The sequence below is a fragment of the Anolis sagrei genome, chromosome 5, assembly GCF_037176765.1.
Source record: "Anolis sagrei isolate rAnoSag1 chromosome 5, rAnoSag1.mat, whole genome shotgun sequence".
NCBI classification, from domain to species: domain Eukaryota; kingdom Metazoa; phylum Chordata; class Lepidosauria; order Squamata; family Dactyloidae; genus Anolis; species Anolis sagrei.
In genome coordinates this window covers 153,084,478-153,108,843 of record NC_090025.1, presented here as the reverse complement: position 1 = coordinate 153,108,843, position 24,366 = coordinate 153,084,478, and the positions used below count along the sequence as shown (strand labels likewise).

At 37.5% G+C, this 24,366-nt stretch overlaps 1 protein-coding gene across 1 annotated transcript in view; it reads left to right on the top strand.

Annotated features, from left to right (window-relative positions):
* POC1B (POC1 centriolar protein B) overlaps positions 1-24,161 on the top strand; it is a 38,314-nt gene extending 14,153 nt beyond the window's left edge. Inside the window, exons 7-12 of the mRNA XM_060777342.2 lie at positions 3,351-3,484; positions 5,325-5,393; positions 5,652-5,804; positions 9,308-9,394; positions 21,128-21,316; positions 23,891-24,161. Coding sequence (XP_060633325.2) covers positions 3,351-3,484; positions 5,325-5,393; positions 5,652-5,804; positions 9,308-9,394; positions 21,128-21,316; positions 23,891-23,989 — 731 coding nt within the window. The 3' untranslated portion in view covers positions 23,990-24,161. The remainder of the gene's footprint in view (positions 1-3,350; positions 3,485-5,324; positions 5,394-5,651; positions 5,805-9,307; positions 9,395-21,127; positions 21,317-23,890) is intronic.
* Positions 24,162-24,366: the final 205 nt, after the last annotated feature.

Sequence of the window (24,366 nt, the reverse complement as noted above, 5' to 3'; positions counted from 1 at the left end):
TTTGAAGTATGGAGGGTAATTACACAAAGCACAGAGCATTGCTTCACAATAAGGGTTTGCTGTCATGCTTTTCTGGGAGTTTGTTGTCTGGCCACTGCAGTTTGAATCTAGTTCCAAACTACATTAAATGGTCAGTGTAAATGGAGTCTTTGTCTCTCAATCTTTCCCATCCTCCCCAACTTGTAATTTGTCTGAAAGCTAATACAAATCTTAGGAAATAAATGTGGGAAGCCTCTGATTATAATTTCATTTATTTCACAGACCTGTCAAGCATCCTGAAGAGAGCCATTTTTTCAACTGGTATTTCAAAAATGGTCTGCTTTAGTAACATTTGGCAGTGCTTCAATATGTAATTACCTATATATACTCAAGTATAAGCCAACCTGAATATAAGCCGAGGTACCTAATTTAGCACAAAAAACTGGGAAAACGTATTGACTTGAGTATAAGCTGAGGGTGAGAAGTGCAGTAGCTATTGGGAAATTTCAAGATAAAATAGATACCAATAAAATTACATTAATTGAGGCATCAGCAGGTTAAATGTTTTTAAATATTTACATAAAACTGTAATTTAAGATAAGACTTCAAACTCTGATTAAATCATTATTCAAACTTTCTTCAATCTAAATGTGCTTATGTATCCTTCCAATAATAAAGACAGGAAAATAATAAATGTAATAAAAATAATAGAGTAAAATAATGGAAATGTAATAATAACAAATAGAGTAGAATAATAAATGTAGTAATAATAATAATAATAATAATAATACAGTAAAATGAAAATGTAATAAAATAAAAATAAATAGAAAAAAGTAATAAATGCAGTAATAACAATTAGAGTAAAATAATGTAAATGTAATAATAAATAGTCGAATAAAATAATAAATGTAATAATAATAATAATAATAATAACAACAACAACAAAGTAAAATAATAAATAACCTTGACTTAAGTAAAAGCCGAGATGGGCTTCTTTCAGCCTAACAAAAGGGCTGAAAAACTCAGCTTATACTCGAGTATATGCGGTATATAATTTATGTTACCCATTTTAAACAATTTCCCCTTATGTTAGGTCATTGTAATGAATCTAAATAGTAGTAAAAGTGTTGTAGCATAAAGCATATGTTCAAATAGTAGGAATGTAGGAATTGATAATAACAAAACCATTGTTGTAGATTCTCATCACAGACTGAGATGTTAGTCTGAATTTTGTTGTGTATAATTTTAATAAATTGGAGGGTTGCACAAATGTGTTTTGAGGATTTAGTTATAACTACCTGTCCTTATAATATAACCCATTGGAATTACTATTTTAAACCACTAGATGGCAGCAAAGTTTCTCTATAATCTCAAACTCATTGTCTTCCTAAACAGGATGCTGCCAGATTAACATAGAAAAGAAGTTGTTGTTTTTATGTGCAACGTCTTTTTTGTATTTGGTTGTTACCAGGATCCAGACTTCCACATTGTGGTTATCTAAAAATGACGCCGTCCTCTTTCTGGATTGGTGCAAAGAAATCATAGACTTTCAGAAAATTAAAGCTATTTGTTAAAGATGTTAAAATCTTGTGGTATTGTGTAGTGTCTGAAAAATTCCCATGTTTATCCCATTAAAGCATTGCTTACCCTTTAAATTTGTCTACTGCTGTCTAGGGTTCTGCTGAAAAATAATTAAACTTTTGAATCTGATCATATCAGTTCTAAATCTGATGAGACAGATTTAAGAATGTTATTTTCATCTTGGAAACTAGAAATTGAATAGTGTTCCTTTATTTATCGTAAAAAGGGCCATTCTTGCAGAAACTCCTCCATCAAATGTTAATGCATGATTTAGGAACTCTCACATTTTCCTTCCAGCCAATTCATCCGTCTCACTCAACTTCCTTCCCTCCCCAGCTGTTCCTAAGGATGTGTTGGCAGTTCTCCTCACTGCTCCCATATGTTCTGTTATTTCCTGAAATCTTTTTCTTAATGAGAGTTAAATGAACCGGCAGTTTTGACAATCATCCCTTAGTGCCCATAAGTAGTTCAGAGATAGTAGAGACTTAATCCAAATTATGAGATATGGAAAGGCACCAGCTCCTGCTCTGAAACCATCTTGTGCGCCTGCCAATCAGAAAGTCCTTTACCTTCGAGAGGCTTTAGGGACCATTTGTGAGTATTTAGGATCCCATGGACATGAATAACTTACCTTGTTGTCCAAAACTGTGGCTGGCTTAAATGGTTCTGGATGCAAATTGTATGCCATTAAGCTCCAACTCTACACTTTCACCTTAAACGCTGACATTATATAACCTCCTTACCTTAGTATTTTAACTATTAATGGTCTTGTGTTTTTTATTCTTTGGAACCATCCATTTGTACAGTTCTGTTAACCCTGGTAAAGTCAGAGGATGAACATATCGAACAAAGCGAAGCAGTTCCTTGCAACTGAATTCACAGTAGATATCTTGGCCTATCATATATCATATATGGTGATTTAATTATAAATATTAAAGAAAGCCTCCCTGGTGGTGAAGCGGGTTAAACTGCTGAGCTGCTGAACTTGCTGACCAAAAGGTTAGCGGTTGAAATCTGGGGAGTGGGGTGAGCTCCCGCTGTAAGGCCCACCTAGCCGTTCAGAAACATGTAAATGTGAATAGATCAATACATACCGCTTCCTCAGGAAGGTAACGGCGCTCCATGCAGTCATGCTGGCCACATGACCTTGGAGGTGTCTATGGACAATGTGGGCTCTTCGGCTTAGAAATTGAGAGGAGCGCCACCCCTCAGAGTTGGATATGACTAGAACTTAATGTCAGGGGAAACATTTACCTTTTATTAAAGAAGAGATTGGTTTTCCCAGCCACAGAGAAACCAGTATTAAAATACTGCAGTTGAAAGAGAAGGAGATATATTTTCATAGAGTGGCATAGGAATAGTTAAAAGTGGAAATGTAGCAATTTAAAAGAATGACAGTAGGTCAGAGTAGCTGGAGACAGGCCAGGATCTAAATAGGCAATTAATTTAGATCACTCTTCTTCCAATAAAAATCCAAGAAACACACCATATACCCTTATTTCAGAAGGTCTCCAGACCACTCAGAATAAGTTTTGAGGTACATGGGAGACTTCAGAAGGAGACATGACAGCTTAAGTATCAAACTGGAAAGTGTTTCTCAGTAGAAAGGAAATGGTATTTAGGAATCAAATTAGCTTTTAGCTGCAGTTCTGTACATGCTTATATAGAAGCCAAGTCTCATTGTAAACAATAGAACACTTCTGAATAAGTATTCTTAAGATTGAACTATTGATGATTATATTGACAGAAATATCGGGAATAAATACCTGAATTACTTTTCCTTACATAAGTTCACAGGGCTGGTGTCAACTATGTATCTTTCCATCCTTCTGGCAACTATCTCATCACGGCTTCGAATGATGGTACCCTTAAGATTATGGATCTTTTAGGAGGAAGACTTTTATATACCCTTCATGGACATAAGGTAAAATGGTGTTATCTCTTCTGTCTTGTACTTTGTGTATTGCTAATTCCTTTTACAGGTTAGTCCCAAGTTGCGAACAAGATAGGTTCTGTATATTTGTTCTTAAGCTGAATTTGTATTTTAGTCAGAACAGGTACATTTTTAAGTGTAACTCCAGTCAAAATATAGCATAGGGAAGGGTTAACACCCTTGTTGTGTTTGTTTTGCTGAATGTGTCCCTATTCAGAAGATTTCACCTCACTTTCTGTCCCTGTGAGAACTGGATTTTGAAAAATGTGACTTGTTGTGGAAATAAGAATTGGCGATAAAGCTTCAGTAGAGACACCTTTTCCCCATGATAACTCTTTCAGGAGTGAATTTCCCTTCTGAGGGGTAGATTTCTCTCACTTGTTATCTTCTTGTATCTAACCCTTGTTCTTAACTATGAGTTGTTTGCAAATCAGATGTTTGTAACTCAGGGACTGTCTGTATTAAGGTCATTCCTTTGTCCCTAATTAATTGTAATGCAAAAAGTATGACTTGAGTACATCCTGTGACATTGAACAAATACTGTGTTCATAATGTGTCCAACTCAATGTATTTGTAGATACACACAAGTATACAGTACTGACCAGTATATAATGTAACATGATTATTACTTTCCTCAACTTGGAAACTATGCTTCTATTAATGCAGGCTAAAATAGCATTGACTGCAGCATCACAGTCTTGGCTGATATTCAACTTACAATCAACAGCAATCAGAAAGTCCTCTTTGATTGTAGATCTTCTGAGCCATATATAACTCATCCTATAGCTCCTCTGCATTTGTTTTTGTACCTAAATGTATTTTTTTATATTTCTCTCTAATTGCCTTCTGTTAATTCTCTTCAGTTTTCTAGTTTATCCATTTTATCAAGGTAATTTGCAAAGTAACTCTAAATATATCATAACACCTTGAAAATTCATATTATTTATTTATCATATCAGAAGCAAACCAAGGGTACATTTGTAATGTATTAAAAACACACGACGTTTAAAAAACTTGGCATTATACTAAATGTCATTTGACCAGTATCTAGCTACTGGTGTTGCTATAAGAAGATCCTCCATTGTGCATGTGGCAGGGCTCATACTGCATTATAATAGGTGGCCTGTGGTTTGCTCTTCTCCACATTCGCATGTCAGGGACTCTGCTTTGTGACCCCATTTCTTAAGATTGGCTCTAGATCTCATGGGCCAGAGTGTAGTCTGTTCAGCGCCTTCCAAGTCACCCAGTCTTCTGTGTGCCCAGGGGGGAGTCTCTCATTTGGTATCAGCCATGGTTTGAGGTTCCGGGTTTTAGCCTGCCACTTTTGGACTCTTACTTGTTGAGGTATTTTTGCGAGTATCTCTGTAGAGCTCAGAAAACTATTTCTTGATTTAAGGTGCTGGCTGATATACAAACAGGATGGGCCGGAGAGGTCACTGCCTTGGTCCCTCCATTATTGGCTGCTACTTTCCACCGGCTAAACAGTATAATTTCTCCAGTGGTGTAGGGTGTAGACATCCTGTGATAATGCGACATGTCTCATTAAGAGCCACATCCACTGTTTTAGCATGGTGAGATGTGTTCCATGGTTCAGATGTGTTCGGGGGTATGAAAATTCATATCACAGAGTGGGATTTTCAGCATATTTATCATACTCCCAAATTTCCCATGCTCAATTCTAAATATCCTTTTAGTTAGAAGTGAGGATAGAATGGAGTAGAATTTCATAGGACAGAACATGAACACCACATCTTAAAAAGGGACAAAAGTTGAAAACTTCTGGAAGCTTATATATTGCCTTTTTTAAAAACCATCTGTGTTTTTCAATTAGGGGCCTGTCCTTTCTGCAGCTTTTTCGAAAGGTGGGGAAACATTTGCCTCTGGTGGTACAGATGCACAGGTTTGTTAAGTTTTGAATATTTAACATGAAAACACATGTATACCTGAAAAGACATCTAAATCATAATCATTTTTCTTCTGTTTGCCGTTAGCCTACAAGAGTCTTGTTAAAATTAATTTCAGTTTTAACTAGTTAGTCCTTGTTGATAGTCAAATAACACAAGATACCTTCATAATTTAATAGATAGTGTTGTTTCTTTTTACAAAATGAAGACACTTACATTTTTGAAGTGTGCATTAATTTTTTTACTGATTACAGGTATTGCTATGGAAAACAAATTTTGATGCATTTGAATATAAGAAAATGCTCAAAAAACATATGCAAAAAACACGTATTGTTGATCCTCCTCACCTTCTTGATATTTACCCAAGATCTCCTCATCGTCATGATGCAAAATCAAAATCCATAGAGGTAAACATTTTTATCTTTTGTTGTTTAGCTAGCTAGTATTATATTCTATCCCCCCCCCCAGCAGTGAACATACTCTACTCACTGAGCATGATTTCTACCTTATTGAAATGTTTCAGCAATTTCAGCTAAACTGTATGATTATCTCCCTCTTGTGTTACTTTGTCCATATGAGGAAAGGCATTTAGAAAATGAGTACTCTGATAATTTTCAAGATCTACCTCTTCTAGCTCAGGATGTCTAGATGACAGTGATAGACAAAAGTAATAAACTAGTCTTAGAACATTTTAAGTGGAAAAAAAAACCTAATTTGCTATCACTTCAATAAAAGATTCATAGAATTAATCATTAAGCTATGACTTTTAAATCACATTCTGTTTATTGTGTTTTTTCTCAGGTATTTCAATATGTGTATGTTTTAATATATGCTTTTATGGTTGCATAATTAACTATGTTTTAATATATGATTTTATAGATGTGTTTAGCTATGTTGTACCCTGCCTTGAGACAAAAGGAGAGGCGGGTAATAAATACATTGTTGTTGTTGTTGTTATTTTGCAGACTCAACAGAATGTTTCTTGTATTTTGAGTTTAGTATTTCCTGAATTGAAAAATAGTAAATTTTTGTACAGTTACTTCACAGTTACCTTCTTCAGTGATACAATTACCATTATCATTCAGGCCTACTCACAACAAATGTTTTTATGTCTATGAATCAGTCTTAGGGAAGTGAAGCTACAAACACGTGTGCCATGATTTTCACAAAGATAATGGCTGGGATTGCTGACACATAACTCTTGCAAAAGTAAAAAACCCACACATTTTAGAAAAACAGTTTTAATTCAAGTGAACTCCTATCAAAGAATCTATAAGTCCTCCAGTGCAACTCAGTGGTCAGTCTCCATCAAAGTTGTCCATAAAATTGCACAAAAGAATCCTGGAGATACCATATTAATCAAATCTGTGAATAATCAAATCTGCCAAAGCAAACCCAGAAATTGGGAAAGGGATGGGGACGACTGTATTTGGAAACAAATGAATAAAAATTATCTCATACAGGTGGGCTAAATTATAAATCCCTAAATAACAATCTTTGCAAAATCCAGATATTATTTGCAGTGTTTCATTCACACAGCAGTGACAGTAGCTTTCAGGGAAATTAATTAGTTTGTTTATCCTCAAAGTTTTTAAGCAGAGGGCCAGTTCACAATCCCTCAGACTGTTAGTGGGCTGGTCTATAGTTTGAAAAAAAAAACATGAACAAATTCCTGTGCACATATCATATTTGTAGTCCAAAAATTATGAAAGAACAATAGAATATTTAAAATGAAGAACAATTTTAACCAGCATAAAGTTACCAATATTTCAATGAGAAGCGGGGACCTTGTTTTGGCTGATGAGATAGTCAAGTTAATTAAGATTGTTGTTGTAGCATGCCTTCAAGTTATTTCAGACTTAGGGCAACCCTAAGTTTTAAGTTTAAGGCGGGAGCCAGGTAACTGATCTTGGAGGGCTGTATCTGGCCTGGCGGTCTTAGTTTGGAGATCCCTTTTTCATGTATCCCGGGTTCCATGCAGAAAATATCTATTTACATGCTACTATGTCAGGAAACATTAGGAAGTTACTGATGACCCACAGGGTAGATGTTTATGTCATCTCTTTTTTTTCCCAGGACTACAACTTTCAGTAGGTCAATAAAATAAAAAGTGCAAGTAATAACACAATACATTACAATATTAAGACACCAGAGATTGAAAATAATTTTAGTTAAAATAAGAGTAAAGAGATAATAATAGTATGGAATAAAACAATTAAAACATAATTGACTTGAAAGTGTTTAAACACAAGAGAGGTTTAAATAATAAAATAACAATAAAACAAATGCAATAATAATAATAATAATACACCTTAATGCATGTTAGTATTATATTGTTATGTATGGTACTGTTTGCAAGTATATGATAGTATTTGGAATATAAATCAGTGTACATTTTAATGACTTCTACTTTGCACTAGATGGCACTACAATTTCAGGATTTTAATGTACATCAGAAACCAGCCTACTATGAAATAGGATTTTCAATTGAGTACCCTTTTGAACATTGAAAATGTCATACTTCACATAGTTTTGATTCCGTTTTGTTATATACATGAGGATAAACAAACATATTTGATGGGCTACAAGAAAATGTTACCTTGCAGCAATAATTTAAAAAACTACCTAAAAAATAAATGTTTAAATTCCGTAAAATAGTTTTGAATATGGTTATATGGAAGATAGTGGAAATACTTTTGAGGAGCAGCTGCTGAAAAAGAAAACAACTTGGGAGCCTAACTCCATGTCCATAAATCGAGATAGAACAGATAGAATGTAGCCTTCTAAGATAGAATAGCGCCTATGGTGCAAAGCTAATTGTAGATATTCAAACTTTTATTCTGCCAGACTTTTAAAAACATGGATGGAGAAGAAAGAGATATTTAATGCCATGATGTTATCTATGTTTAATTGGCATCTAGATGCATTTTAAAGAATTTCGCATAATTTCCTGTTTGTTTTAAATATATTTTCTAGCTAATTTCTACCAGAAGTCATTCTAAATATTTTTTCCATTAATAATTCAGACGTGTTTCATAGCAATTTGTTTCTGCTCCAGATACAGTCCATGGTCTCCTGCTCTTTCATGAGCTTCATTGAGCATCATTAACTGTACTGTTTCTGGTACTCTTAAGGACTGACTCTTCCCAGCTGATCTCCTTGTGTATTAAAAAAAAATCCCTAAATAACAATCTCTGGAAAATCCAGATATTATTTGCAGTGTTTCATTCACACAGCAGTGATTTCTGGGTGTTCTGCTCTCTTAGTAAGAATTATACAACAACAACACTTTATTTCTAGACCACCCTCTCTCCCCAAAGGGATTCAGGGCGGTTTACAGACACAAAACAAAAGGCAAACATTTAGTGCCTGAAATGAACACAAACACATCAAAATAATACAAGGTGATGCACAGAAACAACAGTAAACTTACAACAAAGAATTATTCATCGAGATGAAAATCATAAAAAAAATCCAATAAGACATAGTAAACAACATTTATAAAACATTACAACATATACCATAAAGCTAATTATGATACAATTACATTAAAATGGTTTTAAAATGGCTAACACCAGTATTCATTTAAGATGTATTATAGTAGCCATAAAATGCAAGTGGTATACCCAGCACACCAATAGGTTACAATTTTAAACACTTTGAAAGTCCAGTTTATCTGAGAGCATGGGTACAAAATAATGGTTGTCCATGCATCTTCTGGAGAAGCAAATTACAAATATGAACCAATGGGTATATTCATTGCTACTAAATGGATTAAAAACATTTTCTTAAATTATAGTGTGTACTTAAATAGTTTGCTAGCAGTATATATTATCTCACCATATGCAATTTTTGAGGGTTCTGTTCTGTGCCCATTTTGAATAATATCCTCACTTCTTATTTTCAACAGATAGATCCCAGCTATGATGTAACAGACATGCAAACATTTGACCCACTAGTCATAGATATTACCTCTTCAACCTCTTTGATGTCTCCGGTAAGTCTTCCAGGGTCATAACCTAAATTGTACACATGATATATTATTTCCCATGTTTCACTGTAAGAGATTTAAAAATTATGTTTCCAGGTTTGGATTCTGTTGGATGGCAATTTTACACTACCTTGGTAAATGATGGCTTATTCTTTTAATTGCAAATGAATTAGAATAGACCTCTGTGTTAAGAGTTACATATCACATTGTGCCAAGAGTTTCCCTCTTTGTTTTATTTGAATGGCTTTCTTCTTCCACTGTTTTGGTGGAGATTTTGCTTCTCATTAATCCTCAGATGTTGCCAAAACCATCCCACTTCCAAACTATAGAAATCATTGTGGGACCGGCTACATGTGTACTAGGTGTCTAAATAGAGATGAGTTGACTCTTTTCAAAGTCACTGTGGCCGTTTCCACAACATATGTGTAATTTACATATAGGTTACACATATTCAAATTTTTCAGTAATAAGGTAAGAACTCAAATAATTTTTGAGTGTGTACATTTGTTGAAATGTTTCATTTAAAGATTTTAATAAGTTCCCTTTTAATTCTGCAAGAATAGATCTAGCTAGATCACACTACCCAACCCTGCTAAGTGTCCAATATACATAAGACCCCATATTGTGTTGTTTTCCTTGCTTAGTCTTCAAGCCCGTTATGAGTCAGTTCAGTGCTTCTTAATTGGATACTGGAGCTACTTTCCTGTGGTGTAGTCACAAACCAGTGAGATATCACATGAAAGCCTAACACTGTACTGATGACAGGGCTGGTTGTGCTAATTGTCCAAGGAAGATCCATGAAATTAGCCCTACCAGTGTGTGGTTTTAGACATTGCTACCGAAAATGGGATGAAACTATGATAGTGGCTTCCACACTGTAATGAAATTAAAAGTATGCCAATCTCCCATTTGCAGACTGACCTAGGCTTCAAGATGCCTTTGCCTGTACAGGCAGTCCCTGAGTTACAAACATTTGACTTACAAACAAGTTATGGTTAAAGACAAAGGTGGGATAACAGGAACTGAGAAAAATCTACCCATCGGAAGGGAAATTAACCCCTGAAAAGAGTTACCATGGGGAAAATGTATCTCCACGGAAGATTTATCACCAATCTTTGTTTCCACAACAAGCCAAATTTTTCAAAATCCAATTTTCACAGGGACAGAAAGTGAGGTGAAATCTTCTGAACAGGGGCACAGACAGCAAAACAAACAGAACAGGGATGTTAACCTTTCCTATGCTATCCATAGGTGGCACAGCAGGTTAAACTGCTGAGCTGCTGAACTTGCTGACCAAAAGGTCAGTGGTTCGAATCCAGGAAGCAGAATGAGGTCCCACTATTAGCTCCAGCTTCTGCAAAACTAGCAGTTCGAAAACATGCAAATGTGAGTAGATCAATAGGCACTGCTCTGACATGAAGGCAACGGCGCTCCATGTAGTCATGGAGTGCTATCTGTGGACCCGCTCTTTGGCTTAGAAATGGAGATGAGCATCACCCCCCAGAGTCGGACACGACTAGACTTAATGTCAAGTGGAAACCTTTACCATTACTATGCTATTAAAAGCCCCCCCCCCCCCCCCGCCTTTCTCTCTCTCTATATATATATTATCTGGAGTTACTCTTAAAAATGTACCTCTTCCAACTTACATACTAATTCAGTTTAAGAACAAACCTACAGAACCTATCTTGTTCATAACTTGGGGACTTCCTGTAATTGAAAAATACTTTGAAAAGAATTGTAGGACACGATTTTAGCTCTTGTCATAAAATACCTCAAAATCCCTACACCTTAAATATGATAAATATATATTTATGAGGATTCCCTTAAATTTCTAGCTAATTTTCTTCTGTGACTCATTGGTGAATGCACTTGTGGGTATAATGAGACTCTGTGCATCATCTTCTTAGCTAATGTTCCTTTACACCAGCCTATAATTATATATTAGACAAAAACAAAGTGTTAAGTACTTTGTTTTCTAATATTTGTGGCTTTTATGCTTAGCAGCTATAGATTTTATATATATATATTTAAAACACTGTGAACCTCTTCTCAACTTCCTATTCACCATCATTGCCCAATTTATTTGCTTTAGAACATTATGTGATGTAGAAAACTATAAACAAGAGAGTCGGAAAATCACTACATATTGAGCAAGTAGCCCATTTTGCATCCCTTTTTGCCTTCAGAACATATAAAGGCTTATATGCCTATTGTACAGTCTCCAGCCTTTCTTAAATTGACTCCTTTGTATAGTTAAAGATAAAGCAGCCCTTCTTGCTGAGATGATGGTAGTTGTCATTGAGTTTTTAGCGTGTGAAAGTACTCCAGAAAAGCCGGAGCTATTGCTAAATGTTCTGATCAAACAACTATAAGTAGAAATTACTCCATTTTTCTGAGTGAGGCTCCATAATTTTTCAGTGAGTCATAAGTAGTGAACGTTTGCTTGACAATCTTTGTTAAAGTTACAACTTGTCTTAGTGTCAAACACTTGAGAGGTGTTCTGATTCCAGCATGTTACGCAAGCAGAGATCTTGAAACTGAACTCCAAAAAGAATGAGCAATGTCACTGTGTTCATTAATAATCTTTGTTGAGAACTTTTCCAGGGAGAGGAATTTCTTTGTGTCCTTGTATGGGATGCAACAAAATCCACAGTGATGTTTGTGTTGGACCAACTATAAAGTACAAAATAGATCATTCAAGCTTTTCAGGCCCCACTGGCTTCTTCATCAGGCAAACATGTTAAAATAATGCAGGAGGATAAAAGTGATGGTGTTAGAGATATAGGACTACTGTTTGTCTCAAATTTTACTTTTGTTCTTAGTTAAATGATCTGGAGAGATACCAATACAAGTGGTGGAGGCCATTCTGCATCTTGGCCATGTGGGGAGCAGGGAGAAAGGGCAGTAGAAATCCAGGAATAAAATTTTAAATTCATTAGCAGTAAAGTAAGTTCCATTGAAGTCCAGGTTATCTTTGTCCTGTGTAATACTAAGTGCCCCTTTCTTAGGCAGAGAACATTGAATATATTGTGAAGTCTCTATAGTGTTACATCCTGGGGGGGGGGGGGGAGAGATGGTAAGGGTGTTTTGTATGTGTCTGAAGTGACTTGAGAAACTGCAAATTGCTTCTGATGTGAGAGAATTGGCTGTCTGCAAGGACATTGCCCAGGGGACATCTGGATGTTTTACCATCCTGTGGGAGGCTTCTCTCATGTCCCCACATGGGAAGCTGGAGTTGACATGCAGGAACTCACCCCGTCTCACGGATTTGAACTGCCGACCTTCAGGGTTTAACCCATTGTGCCATCGTGGCTCCTAGATGTTTAGATGTTGCTTGCATAGGGAAAACCTTTAAAGACTAACATCTGAGATGTCTTGGCATCTTTGTCTGATGAAACCAGTAAAATTTCTAAAACAATGTGTTTCGGGCATTTTGATTGCCCCAACAAAGTTATCACTGTTTTGCAGATTGGGTTTTTTTTTTTTTTTGTATTATGCTGCACAGGCAACATAGCTACTCCTGAATGTGTTGGATGGGACACAGATATTTTCAATTTTTCTGCATTGTAATGTTACCTAATGTTTTTCATGTGAACAGTGACCGTATGTCTCCATCACCTATTGCTCCCTCGTCACCTCTTTGTTTTGCCCCTATATTTCTGAGAGTCTAACTTGCTGCCAGTATCTTACAGCTGATTATTAGACATTTGTTAAATGCCTCACAGCCATCAGCCCCCACATCCGCCAACAACTGTTTCCTTCCTCTTCATGTGGAAAAGAAATATTCTCTGAGCGCTGCACCCTGAGGAATGCAGAGACAGCGGCAAGGCTTTCACACAGGAAATTACTGCTCTTACAGGCTTAGAGAGTGCTTCTGTCACTTGGACTGTCTGCCCATAATGAGCTTCCTGCTGACCTACAAGATGATTTACTACTGATCTGAATGCCTTTGCCAGTCTGTAAGCATAACGGCAGCTAATGATGCTGGTGGTCAGCAGTTCTGTAAATCTGTAACTGCCCTGTTTTAAACTTCAATGTGGTAAGCACATGCATGCAGGGCTGAGCATTTTTCCCTTCCCTCAAACAACAAGCTGCGTGCTTTACCATGGAAAATATTGCTGCAGATCACTGAGCCATTTCCAAACAATTTTACTTTTATACAAATGTAAGTAAATGGAGCATTGTAATGTCAGCATTAAAAAAAACTTTGACCTAATGTCAGCTGACATCATAAAAACGAAGGCTTCTGTCCACCATCTTGGCTTATGCCCCGTTGACCTCATTTTGGAAGATTGCCCGTGGCCCAATGTTATAGTTAACTACATTTGGAATATGAAAGGATTAAGTGACAGTAGCACAGTAGTCTAACCACACATAATATCAGGAATGAGAGGAATGAGTGTTTGTCCATTTTCCCTTTAAAAAATCTATCTATGCATTTTTGTACATGAGGGAAATCCATACAAAGCTAAATATTTTAACAGAACAGTCTCATGCATAAATTCACATTTAGTGAGGCATTTCTCCTTGCAACATAGTTAACTTCTGTTAGCAGTTTTACTACCACTTGATTACAGAGTTTAATGGAGGTAAATAAGGAGCAGATTTACACTGAATTAAACTATCTAATTTGTAACTCTGTTTAGCAGAGGTTGGCTATTGGAAAAGGAGGGTCAATCCTGCCCCCCTCCCCCAGCTACAGCATTCTCCCAGCCCAAACAGAAATACAGCATGTTGTTGTTTATTTGTTCAGTTGCTTCCAACTCTTCATGACCTCATGGCCTTGAATATAGTATATTCTCATGCATAAATCAAGGGCAAGCTTTGGGTCCAAAATTATGGATTTGGGATTTGGATTTTGATATAATCTGGATAAATTGAGGTAAAATAGCAGTGGTGTTTTGGGGCCAGCGGCTACCATTTTCTCACCCAGGCATTCAAAAAAACCAGAACATAACTAGAAACAGTTTCAACTGTCAGCTTCAAAATGCTATTTTTCTTGAGAATGGATACATCATCCCCATGTTTATGATAGTTTAGGCACAATATGGCCAAGCATTTGGTCTAGACTCTATGGCAATTGGGATCTTATGGACTTTATGTTCAACACTACCGTTTAAGGCCAAATCAGTAGCAGTTTACATTATCCTTAAGATGTTTTCAAACACATTTATATTTTGGATAGATTTTGGATCCATATGAGAGGTTTGATCTAATTGTTCCTGGTAATTTGGCACATGGATGTGTTTTCTGTTCCTACAAACGATAGGCTATTCATCAGATGGATCCTTTCATAAAAAGCTAAAATTTGGTCAGGGTGGGTAACCCTGCAGAACCCTACTATGACATTTCCACATGTAGTTGAAGTATTTCCAGGTTTTTTAAAAATGTTGATTATTACAATTTTTGTTTTTAAAAGACTGTTAGAATATGTGGAATTTGCAGTTTAATTCATTTTGAATACTAAATGGAAGAAGACAATTGTTAATCATTTGAGCAAGGAAGAAAATTGTCCAAGCCATCACAGGTGATCCCCAGAGCCTGTGGTGTGGCTGCAATGGTTGTCAGTCCTCCTCGGTTGCAAATTGAAAATCCAGACAACAAAGATAGGGCATTCATGTGTGTGAAGGATGTTCTGGACACAGAGAGGGGGCCAAGATTTAGGGAAAGCAGCTGTGTCCCCCCATGCTTCAAAGGCAAGACCAGGAAGACAGGAAGCTAGTGGGTTGGGGCAGAGGGGGTGGAATGAGGTTGTAAAGTTAGATTGGGAGAGGCAGCTTTTGCTGGAACTGCCGTCCAGTTAACTAGGTAGCACTGCATCAGCATTAAGAGGCTTTGCTGTGAGCTCTTCCTTGGGCTATGTACACATATGGTCTGAAGCAACTAGTTGCAAATTAAACTGGCCTCGTTTTTATTTCGATTGTAAATAGTGTGAATGTTTTGGTGGTTTCGAGTTATTTGTCCTTCTCGTTTTAAGAGCTTCCTGCTGCAGCTGTTTACAGAGACACCGAAGACCAGCCTTTTATTACATCGCTTTACCTCTCTCCATTGAATTGTTATTGTTATTTTTGGTACCTTGGGTCTGCATAAGAACATTTGTCGTTTATGGAGGGACTTGTATATGCTTCTTCCTGTAGGGTTTCTATTTTGAGTTGACTTCCTGGCTGGGATTTTCTCACCTTTGGGAGCTGAGAGCCTTTGATGACTTTAGTCATCTCTTTTTTTATTTTACCAAACTTATTTTACTGATAGATAAAAATTGAACCATATTCAACTTGAACATTTAAATATAAAATAAGTATAGTATATGAAAAGATAATACTTATGTAGAAGTACAATGTAATTCACTGAATATTTGTAGTGAGATACTTTGACTTCAACCAGTATATCTAAGTTGCCCTAAAGAACACTCAGTTCTTTGCAAACTTCTTCCATGTGAAGTTTGGGTATTGTAATGTTTCACATTGTGCATTTCCTACCATTGATGACATGTGTAGGATAATGAACTCCAACCTCCATCAAAGCACTAGCAGTCCTGGAAGTTACAGTTGTGTTCAGTTTAAAAAGCAGTGTGCAAAGCTTCTCCGAAGCCTTTTTGGAATAGTAAATACTATGACACTTGTGGAATTTTTCAGACACAGAAGTCCATATTTTGCTCTCAACTTAGTCTATCTGTTTAAAAGACCACATGCCAGCTTTGTGCTGTTGAGTGTGGCTAAGAGACCACTGTGGTGTAATGCCACCGTTGTGCTAAATTTAACACAGCTGTCGTCCCTAGCAAATAAATCAATAAAGCTGGCATATCCAAGCACAGCTGCAAGGGCAGCAACTGAAGAACTCTGTTTATTCTCCCTCTCCCCAACCCTGCATATGTTATAATAAAACCAAGCCACTGTGAGATTCCCTACTCCACTTGTTCTGAAATGACCTAGTGCCCCGTATAAGCTTGGGCAGCTTTAGGTTAAGTTAGTAAGAGTAACAAAGTGAGTGATGGAAATGTCCATTTCATTATTGAGGGTAATCCTTTTAGGTATGTTGTTTGTCATTTGTGAGTGGGAGGCTCTGCATCGCCAGAGATTCAGAGCCCATTCCTAGGGCTTAAAATGTCAATGCAGGCCTATGTTGTGACTTCCACAGCCGCACAGCATTCCCCTGAGAAACTTCCAGGGACTGTTTATCCTTGCCCTTACTTTTAGAATTAAACTGGATACATGTGTGCCAGATTTAAATACCCTGATGTTGTTGTGTACTTCCAAATCATTTCTATCTTATGGTGACCTTAAGGGGAACTTTTCAGTGGTTTTCATGATAGGCATAGGAGCTCCTGGTGGTGCAATGGGTTAAACCCTTGTGCCGGCAGGACTGCTGACTGACAGGTCAGCAGTTTGAATCCAGGGAGAGCGGGTCGAGCTCTCCAGCTCCCCATGCGGAGACATGAGAGAAGCCTCCCACAAGGATGGTAAAACATCAAAACATCCAGGGAAACATCCTTGCAGACAGCCAATTGTATCACACCAGAAGTGACTTGCAGTTTCTCAAGGCGCTCCTGACACAAAAAAAAACAGGTAATAATAATAATAATAATAATAATAATAATAATAATAATCTTTATTTGTACCCCGCTCCATCTCCCCGATGGGGACTCGGTGTGGCTTACATGAGGCCAAGCCCAAAACAACAATTACATAAAATAAAACAAAACCAAAAACGCAAATAAATAAACAATAATAACGCAATTATATAAAATAAAGACAACATAGCAATATAAAATTACAGTAAACACAATCACAATAACATGGGCGAGCTACATATAATGGATAAAAGAAAGCTGGGTAGAAACAGATTAAAAACTCAGGCGAGATAAACAAGGACAGATTATTTGCGGAGGAGAGCTCGTTTTGGTGGAGGTCATGAAGCAAAGCTTTCCTATAAGGGGGGTGGGATGCACTCCAATAACAGAAACTGTTAAAACTAAGCACTAGTATGAGGATGTAAATCTATTAATCAAATGCCCAGTGGAAGAGCCAGGTTTTGAGGTTCTTTTTAAAGGCTTCTATAGTAGAGGCTTTCCTAATCTCTCCAGGAAGTGAGTTCCAGAGTCGGGGAGGCACAGAGGAAAAAGCTCTCTCCCTTGTACTCACCAGACACGTCTGGGAAACTGGCAGGGGCGAAAGAAGGACCTCCCCAGAAGAACAGAGGGCCTGAGACGGTTCATGGAGAGAGATATGGTTACGAAGGTAGGCGGGTCCCAAACCGTTTAGGGCTTTATAGGTGATAACCTGCACCTTGAATTGGGACCGGAAAATAAATGGCAGCCAGTGGAGCTCCTTAATCAGGGGGGGTTGACCACCCCCTGTAACTTGCCCCAGTTATTAGTCTGGCTGCTGAACGTTGGACAAGTTGTAATTTCCAGGCCGTCTTCAAGGGTAGCCCCACGTAGAGAGCATTACAGTAGTCCAATCTAGAGGTAACTAAGGCATGGACCACCATGGTCAAGTCAGACTTCACGAGGTAAGGTCGCAGTTGGTGCACAAGTTTTAATTGCGCGAAGGCCCTTCTGGCCACCACCGACACCTGCGCATCAAGCGTCAGCGCTGAGTCTAGGAGGACCCCCAAACTGCGGACCTGTGATTTCAGGGGGAGTGCAACCCGTCCAGCACAAGTTGCCACCCAATACCCCGGTCAGCCGAACGACTGACCTGGAGGACCTCTGTCTTGTCAGGATTGATCCTCAGCTTGTTCTTCCTCATCCAGGTCGCCACAGCAGCCAGGCACTGGTCCAGTATTCTCGGGGCTTCCTTGGAGTCAGATGAAAAAGAGTAGTGGAGTTGGGTGTCATCTGCATACAGATGGCACCGTATTCCAAAACTCCGGATGACCTCTCCCAGCAGTTTCATGTAGATGTTAAATAGCATGGGGGACAGAATAGAACCTTGCAGGACCCCATAGGTCAATGACCAGGGGTCCGAACAGGAGTCCCACAGCTTCACCCTCTGGGAATGGCCCTCCAGGAAGGACCGGAGCCACAGTAAGACCGTGCCCCCGAGTCTCATCCCAACAAGCTTCCCCAGAAGGATACCATGGTCAATGGTATCGAAAACCGCTGAGATATCCAAGAGAACCAGCAGGGTCACACTCCCTCTGTCAAGCTCTCTTCAAAGGTCATCCACCAAGGCGACCAAAGCCGTCTCGGTACTGTGCCCAGGCCTAAAGCCAGACTGCGAGCGATCCAGAAAATCGGTGTCATTGAGGAATCCCTGAAGCTGCGAGGCAACCACCCTCTCCAGAACCTTGCCCAAAAATGGGAGGTTGGAGATTGGTCTGTCTACAGACTAGTCTACTACAGACTGGTCTGTAGTAGATAGGCACAGTGCTAGCAAAAGCAATCTTAAGCTTTGTTAGGTGTAAATGGTCAAACTGCATATGGAACATAGTAAGATTTCTTGTTGCTATTATGTAACTTCAAGTCAACTCTGGCTTCTGGTGACTATCCCAACATGGGATGGAAGCATGCAATGTGTACTGAATCACCCAGAGGGTTTCCCTGTCTAAATTGACAAAAGCAAGAGCCCCTGATTCTAAAGTAGCAACCACAATGCTTCCTAATAAAGAACAACTTAATTTATACATAATCTTACAGTGTAGTCATATACAAATGTACTCAAAAGTAAGCATCAGTGATTTAAGTTGAGCTCAATCAAAGGTAAATGCACATAGAACCCTAATTCTTAACAAATATGTTCAATCAAAACAGAATTGCCTGTCTGCTTTGCCACCTTGCATGCTTCAAAGTGGTACAAGAAAGTTCTACTTATATAGTCAAAGTAGAAACTGGATGTCCTATTTTTAAAGTGCATGCCTCACCAACGTCATGATTCATTTGGAAGGCCTATCTTCAAATCCTTATTTGTCATGAGGTCATTCTGGCATTTCACAGGAAGCTGTCAAATATGCTTTATGTGTAAGAAAGCTGGCCAAAGATTAAAGGAAGGTGATTTTTGAGATGTATCATATAGCATGTACATTCCCGGGAACACCGGCACCGGTTAGTTTATTTTCAGGCAAAGTTAAATGATAGGCCAGCTTCCAAATTGATTGGGTCCAGGTAATGAGGTGTTTTATTCTTAAATGTAACAGTATTTTACTTATAATATAGAGCTGCTATAGAGTGCCCAAGGAAGGTCTTTCAGCAAACATGACCAATTCAGAAAGAGTGAAACATAGGCATCTTAGTTAAGCCTTTTTATTTAATTGGCTTAGTTGCAGACTACATGTGACATCCATGTTCCTATAAAACATATCCTGGTATGCTGCATCATTCTTATTCTGTAAAACATGAAAACATGCTTCCATGGAGTGTGTGCTTTTTATGCTTAACTTTACTTGTGTTGGTACAAATGCTGCTCAGTATTTCCAAAATACTTAGACCAATGGTTCTCATCCTGTGGGTCTCCAGGTGTTTTGGCCTGTAACTCCCAGAAATCCCTGCCAGTTTATCAGCTGTTAGGATTTTTGGGAGTTGAAGACCAAAACATCTGGGGGCCCACAATTTGAGAACCACTGACTTAGACTGTGTTAATGGCATGCAAATATTTGTGTTTCCTGAGAACTCCATAAAAGGTAAAGGTTTCCCTTTGACATTAAGTCTAGTCGTATCCAACTCTGGGCGGTGGTGCTCATCTCCATTTCTAAGCCAAAAAGCCGGCATTGTCCATAGACGCCCCCAAGATCATGTGGCTGGCATGACTGCATGGAATGCCGTTACCTTCCTGCCAAAGCAAGACCTATTGATCTACTCACATTTGCATGTTTTCAAACTGCTAGGTTGGCAGAAGCTGGGGCTAACAGCGGGAGTTCATGTCGCTCCCCTGATTCGAACTGCCAACCTTTTGGTCAGCAAGTTCAGCAGCTCAGCGGTTTAACCTGCTGGGCCATCGGGGGCTCTGAGAATCCCATAATACACCAAATTATGTATTGAAACTTCTAAAATTGTGTTCAATTTGGCAGGAGGCTTCTTTATAGTGTAACCTCCCCATGGATAATGCATTTCACCTTTTTCAGATCCTTCTATAACTATATCCTGTATGGCATTTCCCGCTTATTTCAGAGCATTCCAAAACTGTTCTGTACAAATCAAAAGGTATAAACTGGCCTGTCTTAAGCTGGGACTTGCTTAGGTATATTGACTTTGAATCAATTCAAATGAAGCAGTGATCATATAAGGCAAAACTAAGCAACTTACATCTCCCCAGAGTTTGTGTCACAGCTCCCACCATTCCTGACCATTAGTCATGGGAGCTGGGGCTGAGAGCAACAACATCTGGAGAGTGGTGCACAATTCAGTTTATGTACCACTGAGGTAAGGGCTATCATATGTCAACCCATGGCAAGATCCAAAGAGCAGTTTCAGATGCATCTAAACCCATTCTAAAAATGTAGATAAAATCTAGCTATATTGATCCAAGCTCATATATAGTTGCTCAATCATGTTGCATTTGTATCACTGTGCATTGGGAATATTAATCTATTCAAGATGTAATATTTCCATACATATAAAAGGAATAATGTATAGGATCGGGATAAACCATCCTAATTTTTGTCAAAATGGAAATAGACGTGCAAATGTAATAATTATTTTTATGTTTTTTAAGGGAAACTTTGATATTCATAACTATCAATGCTGAAATGTTTAAAGCTTACTACATGTATATTCTCTGCTTCCTTTTTAAAATCAAGACAAAGGCTCAGCGGGATCCTCGTGCTTTATCCTCCCCAACAGTATCAAAAAGACGTTTGGAGGGTGAAAACAGACAAATATTGCCTTTTACGGATGAGCCAGGCACCATGGATGAGCCTGTAGGCATTTCTCCAGTTCTGACTAATGCCTTGGAGCATATTGTTGAGCAACTCGACATTCTGACTCTTGTGAGTTCCCACAACATCACATCTATGGGATTACCATTATTAAACAGTTTTCATTTCTCTGGACGAAATTCTAGCAAATAAAACCAGAAAGGGGTGGAAAGTAACAAGGAAGGCCTCTCTGTGTGGGAAGAGTGTATCTAAACACTGGGCTTCTGTCCCAGACTAGAAATCCATATTTCAACCTTTATTTATTTTCTTACAAACTTGTTTATGGATTTGTACTCTATCCTTCAAAAGCTTTCCCAGGGTGGGTTACATGGTATCTCAGTTCATCGGTTCATGCAATGAGCAGGTACAGACTTCACTCTCTGTCCTTGCACAGCTCTTCAGCTGTGATAAATAAATACTAATGTTATAACAATCACCAAGATGAAGTTCATTAAAATTGGCATGCCATACATCTTTATAGATGTCTTTGTGAGATTCTGAAGAAAGAGAATGGAAAAACATTTAATGAAATCTAATTCAATTTATGTTTGAAAAGAAAAGCTATCATTTTCTTTATTTTTTCTTTCATAGTACTACAGCTGAGCTAAAATAGCTTTAAATACCATATATACTCAAGTATAATCTGACCCAAATATAAGCTGAGGCACCTAATTTTACCAGAAGTAAAATATAAGTATAAGACGAAGATGGGAAATGCTGCAGCAACTGGTACATTTTAAAATAAAAATAGATACAATAAAATTATATTAATTGAGGCATCAGTAGGTTAAATGGTTTTGAATAATTACATAAAACTGTAATTTAAGATAAGACTGTCCAGCTCTGATCAAACCATTATTCTAACCTTCTTCAATGTAAATGTGCTTATGTATCCTTCCAATAATAATAAAGAGAGTAAAATAATACATGTAATAAAAATAATAATAGAGTCAAATAATGGAAATGTAATAACAACAATAATAGAGTCAAATAATAAATGTTATTATTATTAAAGTAAAATAATAAATGTCATAATAATAAATAGAGTAAAATAATAAATGTCATAATAAATGTCATAATAATAATTAGAGTAAAATAATACAAATAATAAAAATAATAACAGAGTAAAATAATAAATAACATTGACTCGAGTATAACCCAGGGGGGCTTTTTCAGCCTAAAAAAGGCTGAAAACTTGGCTTATGCCCGCGTATATACAGTAAGTATATGTTGCATTTGTATCAGTAGTCTCCCATTATAAGGTAAAAAGCTGTCCTTTGATGAAAAATAGCCCCCTATGTTAATTGATTAATGATTTAAACCAAGAAGCCTTATATGTCAGATGCTTTGTTTGCGTTAAATAGAAGTATGTCATATTATTGTTGCTGTTAATCTTCATCACCGAGGTAGCACCGCAGCTCTATCTCTAATTGTGTTGGTTGAATCCAGAATATGCAGTGTGACATATACACAGAAGTTTGCTTGAAACTTCTCAGTGACTTCCTTCCTTTGAAGTCACATTTAAGTTTCTTTTTTCCTGATTCCAAAGATTATGTTACCCATAAAATAGCCCTTTTCATTTCAGCTGCAAAAAACTTCAGGAAAAGAGCACTAGATAAAATTGCTACAAAGCCATGGGGACTGAAAGTATTACTTGGATTATTATGTTGGAAATTTATCTGTAACATGAAATGTTTTTATGCCTTATGTGAGCTTGGTGATCACTTTGGCAACCATCTTCTGTACTTTTTAATCTGGAATGTTCTGTACATTTTATAGCTCTTTGTCATGACCTTTGGCTAGCACAATAAACATATTGATTGATTTAAGATACTCCACATTATAGTCGAGAACATGTTTAAAAAGCGATACCATTGAAGTGCTGAGTTCTAAGACAAGAATTTTAGAAAGACGTGATGTTCATCCAAAAGCATTATGCATTTCTTTCAACTAGCAATAAGGGCATGCTGGGACCTTAAGAGCCCCCTGTGCATGAGTAGAAGGCACTTCGAAGTGCGCCTGGAGGCAGAAGAAGCACCCTCCCTCAGCTGCAGCCTCCATCTCACAACACATGTTTCTTCTACAGCTGTTCAGGCAATGCAGCTGTTCAGGAAAAAGCTGGGAGGAGTTTAAAAATCCTGGCATGTGTGCAGAACATCTCACCTGGTTCTTTGGATCTCAGCTTTTCAAAGAGGATCTCTCAACACTCCCTTTTCCGGTGCTATCTCTTGGTAAATAAGGTAGTTCCTTGGAGGATTTATTTCCCACAGCAGCTAATGTGCAAATACACATCCTGGTGGTGCCACGTGGGAATTCTCTGCCATAGCTAATATTTAGGATTAGAAAAACCTACTTGAGAGCTCTTCTTTAGCACTGTATTTTGATGCTGAAAATATTGTGTACCTTACTTGCACATACTCTGTATTAAAAGTACAGACATCAATATCCAAATTCATGGCATAGCTAAAGGTTATTTCCAAAACTAAATTTTCATAAGACTTCTGTTGCTTAGCAAGCCTTTTCTCAGGGCTGGAATATCTGAACCAAACTTTGCATTTTTTTAATGTGTTAGGAGCAGGGTGGTTTTTTGTTTTTTTGCAAATAAAACAATGTCAATAATAAGCACTTCTTCTCCTTTCCTAACAGACTGTCTCAATCTTGGAGCAGCGCTTGACTCTGACAGAAGATAAACTGAAAGAATGCTTAGAGAACCAAGAGAAGCTGTTACTTTCTGTTCATCAATGAAAATAACTCATATGTATCTTGATGTACACTTTTTAATATATATTCAGGAAATAATGAATGCCGGTCTTGAAATAAAGCAAACAAAAAGTGCCTGTGAGAAATGTACTAATCATTGATAACATTTTAACTTGTAATTTTTTAAGTATTAAATATATTTTGCTTATTTTCTGAATATCCCATCTCTTTCATTTGGACTACACCTGACATATTTTGTCTATACAGCACCTAATTCCCCCCCCCCCCCCCATATATATAACAATGGAGGGACTTCTTAAGAAATTCATTGTTATCTGACTAAGAAATGGGTAGTTAGTTAGTTTTCCACAGGAAGAAGCAGTTCGGATTTTAAGTTTCTTTTCTGTCGCTAATAGTTTAAA